A 5914-nucleotide genomic window follows, 5' to 3' on the forward strand; every position below is an offset into this window, starting at 1 on the left:
AGAGGGGGAGGGCGAACAGAGAGGAGGCAAACAATGGAGAATCAAAGCATAATAATACTCCTAAATGAAGAGGGAAATGCTGCTCCGCTCATTTTATTAATCAGACTGTCAATTTCACCCAAGAGGCCAAACCCAAGAGCAATCTAAAACAGACTCAGAGATCAACCCAGGGACAAGCACCTCGCTCCTCACTCCTCTCCTCCTCTCCACTTGGATATTATTCGTCTGACCGAAGGCCGCCTCCATCATCAAGTGACAACCCTCTCCTATTTATTTGCTTATAAACCTGTTACAATAAATGATCATTGGAGCAACGTCAGCCCAGCATTTTAACAGCGAACAGCAAGCACTTTTGATGAATGACATTTTGCTGCTGTGGGGAGAATGCACTGCTCGTTTTGAGCAGTCGCTCGGCGATTGCGTTCAGATTCTCTAATTTTTGGCGTCTTGCTTATAAAAAGGTTTAGAGACACTTATTTTAGACACACTTGCCGAGTTGCATGCGGATTTCGCTCTGACACAACTCGCCGGTGCTCCAGTCCGTTGGACAAGTGGTGTGCCTGTTTCTTTTTTTTTTTTTTTCTTTTTTTTTTTCTTCTCCTTCCTCTTTTTCTCGCCCCGTCTCGCACGGCTTAATGATGGAGAGGATAAGAAAAGAGATGATATTGATGGAGAGGGGTCTGCACAGTCCTGTCGCGGGGAAGAGGCTCGCAGACGCGCCAGGAAATTCAGTTCTGGAGGCCCTGGAGAACTCTCAGCACGGCGGACGGCTGAGCCCGAGAATAACTTCGGCTTCCCTCCATGGAAATCTTGGGGACATCCCGACGAAGAGCAAATTTGAAATCGACAGTCTTTTCGGCACACACCACAGCGGCGACAACACCTCGTCGGCGGAGATCTCTTCGTCGGAAAGTAGGAAGAAAATGAGCCTTTACTCCGAAGTTTCACAAGAATCTGACATTAACAGTGATGTGGAAGTGGGATGCCCTGCGCATCGCTCCCCGAGCCAGCACAAAGAAAACAACAAGGGTAAGATTTGAGTTCACTCCGCACTTTGTTCTACACGTGGTTTTATTTGACCATTATTGTTATCATTGTTGTCATTGTGATCCAGTCTTTCTTCACATGCAAAATTATACAAAAATCAAGAGAACAAATATCACATATACTTTTACTATCACCACAATCATTTTTATCATCAATGCTGTTACTAAAAAAAATGATTTGATTTGATTTATTTATTCATATATTTTTCTTTTGTATTTGCACTTGCAATATTTTTCATTTTGAACTAAATACTTTCTCGCTATATCAAAGCCGGACACACAGAGAGGCCCATGCACACAGGCAAAAATATTTCAGGATGATTAGAAACAATGTGATTCTTTTTAAAAAATATATTTTATTATTATTATTTCCCAGGGTTTTCAGACAGTAACTCTGGATCCTCCAACACGAGCTCGAGCTCTCTCTCGAACATGAACGGTATGTCGGGAGGCTCAAACAATTCCAACTCCGACCAAGTCAGAAGGTATCGGACTGCTTTCACCCGAGAACAAATCGGACGGCTGGAGAAGGAGTTTTACAGAGAAAACTACGTTTCGAGACCGAGGAGATGTGAATTAGCCGCAGCGCTAAATCTACCCGAAACTACAATTAAGGTAAGCTGTGTGTCACTGTGCGGACATCCAGGAGGTGGCTATATATGGAGAGAGAAAATTTTACAACAAAAACAGAGGTCTCATTGCCTTTAATCCTGCTCTTAAACTGGAATTTATTGGGGGAATAGTTTTTTTTTTCTAACACACGAAGTAGCAAATTTGCTGGTGGCTCAAATGGACAGAAATAAATTAAAAGAAAAAGAAAATAAAATTGCAGCCCAGTTCTTGAAGAAAATTACCGCAAAAACCAAATAATGAAATGACGTGAATTAGGAGGGTTTCACATCTTCTGCATCTTGCCATTATTTATCAATTTCATGAAAAATGTCAGCAACCTTTTGAGGACACGTTCAGTCTCAGCGCAGGTATGTGTGTCACTCGTGTGCACGCGCTGAACCGCGCTCTTCTGAGGGGGCTTGAGAACAACATGGCAGCTTCAATATAGGCCTTGTTTTGACTCTGTGTGCAGGTGTGGTTCCAGAACAGGCGCATGAAGGATAAAAGGCAACGTTTGGCGATGTCCTGGCCCCATCCGGCAGACCCGAGCTTCTACACTTACATGATGACGCACGCGGCAGCTACAGGGAGCCTACCTTACCCTTTCCACTCGCACATGCCTCTACACTACTACCCGCACGTCGGTGTCACGGCAGCAGCAGCGGCCGCCGCCGCCACCGGTGCTGCTTCGTCACCTTTCGCCACTTCCATCCGTCCCCTTGATACCTTCCGAGCACTCTCACACCCCTACTCGCGGCCAGAGCTCCTGTGCAGCTTCAGACACCCGGGACTGTACCAGTCACCAGCAGGCCTGAATAGTTCAGCGGCGGCATCAGCGGCGGCTGCGGCTGCTGCAGCGGCGGCGGCGGTCAGCGCGCCGTCAGCCGCCGGGCCGTGCTCGTGCCTCAGCTGCCACAGTAGCCAGGCGGCGAGCGCGCTGGGCTCCAGGAGCGCCAGCGCTGACTTTACCTGTACAGCTTCCGCGCAAAGATCCGAGAGTGGATTTCTGCCGTATTCTGCCGCAGTTCTCAGCAAGACCTCAGTCCCATCACCAGACCAACGAGAGGAAACTTCACTTAACAGATAACTCATCACACAGTCCAACACGACCATTTCCTATTTTGTTCTTTAGGGGATGAGCCTGTTTAAAATATTACACTTGGGTGAGGCATTAGGGAGCGTTGTGAACACACACACACACACACACATACCATCATTTTCAAAAATTTTGCAACTCTCGAATAACTTTTCTAAAGGATTGGGGCCCCCATATTGTACAAGTAGAGACATTTTGTTGTGGGCCGTGCTGCGTTAGCCAGTTTGGGGGAAAACAGCAACGCACCATTTTTTATTTAAATCTGTCCCCATGCCTCAATCAATGTGCCATTTGAAAAAATATATAGGCCTATAAGTTCTAGAATTCCCACAAATGAAGCCAAGAACTGTAAATGAGTCAGATCGCATACTCCCGTGTTTCAAATGTCCAATATTCAACATGACGAGCCCAGTCTGGCTTTCTTTTAAGGTTATACTATGATTATACTGTCTAAATTTAGATAGCAGAAGGTCTGCTTTTTTCCTTCTTCTTCTTCTTCTTCATTTTTTTTTTTTTTTTTTTTGCTTTTCGCCCAGCAGCATATCCTTCTTCACTAGGCCTAATAGACTGAGATTTTTTGGCAGCAAAAGCTTCTCCAACGCCCTGTCTCTGCTCTGTTGGGACGTTCCTAATCAGCTGGAAGGTGCATATAATTTTGCACGGCGTTCTTTTGTGTCAATTTTTATGTTAATAACGAGCGGATCATGACAAAAATTGCCAATCATGCACCTAGATGGAACTCCCTTGAATACACGACTGTAAGAAAGTTCCTCGTTTCGAGACCCGCTGTCAAGTGCTAACAACCCGCGGAGGGAAGTCATTAGACATACAAAAGACCTGGAACAAAGCGACAGGCCTGGCACACAGAATGCACTGTATAAGGAGACTGTCTGACACGTGAAGGGTTTAAAATACTACATATAAAGTAGCCCTTTCCAAGAGACCCCGGATATTATTTCATTTTTGTCTGATGAGGGGAAATTCCTCGATACACACAACAGCTTCTCTTCTGTTTACATTGTTGAACTTTATTATAACAATTCAGTATTTTCATAGGTATGTAATCCCTGTAGGACCTCTTCACTCCACACACACACACATAAACACAGTTACTGGACTGGACGAGGCGAAAGATCAGACAAAATAGCCCGGCTTTAGAATTTGTCTCCGCCTGTAAAAAAAAAAAAAACGGCTCTGCGCATTTTAGTCGTTCCTGTTAAGAACGTCACCAATATTGATTATAAAATATGTGAAGTATTAAAAAAAAAAAAAAAACTTGAATATTTTGCAGATATCACGGATAGTCCTACTGACAGCAGACAACAAAAGCAGCCTACTGATCTGGAAAATGCCCCATTGAATGTGATAGGCAATTTTTCGAAGAAATTTTGTTTTTGTTTTTAAATTTTATTTATTTTGTTTGACTTGCTGAATGTTGTTTTTTTTCTTTAAAAAAATCTGTTTAAACACTGGATGTAAACGCCAAAAAGAAGGAACTTCACGCAGAAATTCACCGACAGTCCCAATTCACGAACTGTTTTGTTGTTTTTTTTGGGGGGAGGTTGTGCAAAATTCAAGAGTTTATTCGTTGAGGTGGAGAACGTCTCTTTTCGCGGGGTCCACTCAAAAGAGGCTTGAAAGGCTGATAAACGGGCACTGAAACGACGCGAGTAAAACGAACCGGCCTTTGTCCCCTTGGGTCTCTGTTATAACTCTATATCTCTGTATTAAAAAAAAAAAAAAAAAAAAAAATATCAATGACTGTATGAATTTAAATATTTTAACTTGGAAAAAAAATGTGCAATATGAAATGTAAATCATGTTATTTATTGATCGTGTTTGTTCTTGGGAAATAAATTTAAAAAAAAATTACACATTTCCGCTTCTTTGCATAAAAATGACACAGACAGGTGGAACACAAGCGACAAGAAAACTGAGACAGAAGAACTGACATTTATTCACCTCATACACAGTAAGCTAGTATGTTTTATTAAAAACATTTCAATTGAATTGATCAAAATATATATAGGCTATATATATATATATATATATATATATATATATATATATATATATATATATTATATATAAAGAGAGAGAGAGAGAGAGAGAGAGAGAGAGAGAGAGAGAGAGAGAGAGATTCGACGTCAATGCAGACATCGGTTTATTTGTGGAGGCATCATACCTATAAAAACAAAAACCTGTGGTCTAACATTAATTAAATAGGTATAGGTGGAAAGCTACAGGGAATATGAGAGCTGCCATCACGGGTCATCCCGACCCTATAATTTACCATTATTTTTACATTACCTCTAAATGATACAAGCTGATACTGTCGTTAATTGCAGTTGGTTAAAATATAGCCAACACCAAGAATGTCCCCGTGGGACTTTAAGATAAGTTGCCTTTTTCTTTTTTTTTTCTAACGTCCCCATTAAAGAAATAGGATTAAGGGAGCAAAGATGGGCGTGATGTATCACCAGGTTGCCTTGCTCTTTGCTAAAGAGAGGGTTGCTGTCCGCACAACAAAGGCGCTGAGATAGATGGAGGCGCAAAAACGAAGAGACACGAGACCTGAAAAACACTGCCCACGATGCCACGATTAGTTCTGTATCCAACGTGCAAGACAGAACAGGGGGAGAAAAGAAAAAAAGGGGGGAAGTTGGGGGGCGAAAAAAAAAATTCATCATAATGCAGAAGACTGTCTGTCACCTTCACTGAATGGTTTTTGACAAGAAAATAAATCTTTGGGTTGTTTAATGTGTTTTTATATTTTCTTTATTTCGGTGCTAATAGAAAAAGCAAATTAAATGTCCAGCAGCGAGATAGAAATGCAAAGATCGATGATACTGCCCCTACTGTCCAATCACCCCTATTTAATTGACTGTATTTTCAGGGTAATTGAACTGCTTGTTGTAAATTGAGGATTTTATAGAAACGACATGAAAACTGCGTTTACTGACATTCATCGCATCTTTGACATTGATTATCTGATCAGCGCCGTGTCATGCTAACCTCCAATTCTTCATTACACACTGTTTATGAGCTGTTACAGAACAACTTGCTTGTTCCAGAGTGATTGATTGCCTTATTAACGCGTGTTCTTGTAAGTGTGACCGGACTGATTACGATGCATATGTTTAGAATAATGTTTCATTTA

General features: G+C 41.9%; 1 protein-coding gene across 1 annotated transcript; it reads left to right on the forward strand.

Moving 5' to 3' along the window:
- The first annotated feature begins 635 nt into the window (after nt 1-635).
- evx2 (even-skipped homeobox 2) lies at nt 636-2745 on the forward strand. Its single transcript, XM_075478707.1, has 3 exons — nt 636-1029; nt 1423-1661; nt 2131-2745. Exons 1-3 carry the CDS (start codon nt 636-638, stop codon nt 2743-2745), a joined length of 1248 nt encoding a protein of 415 aa, XP_075334822.1.
- The last annotated feature ends 3169 nt before the right edge of the window (nt 2746-5914 follow it).

Source organism: Odontesthes bonariensis, chromosome 12 (assembly GCF_027942865.1).
Source record: "Odontesthes bonariensis isolate fOdoBon6 chromosome 12, fOdoBon6.hap1, whole genome shotgun sequence".
NCBI classification, from domain to species: Eukaryota; Metazoa; Chordata; class Actinopteri; order Atheriniformes; family Atherinopsidae; genus Odontesthes; species Odontesthes bonariensis.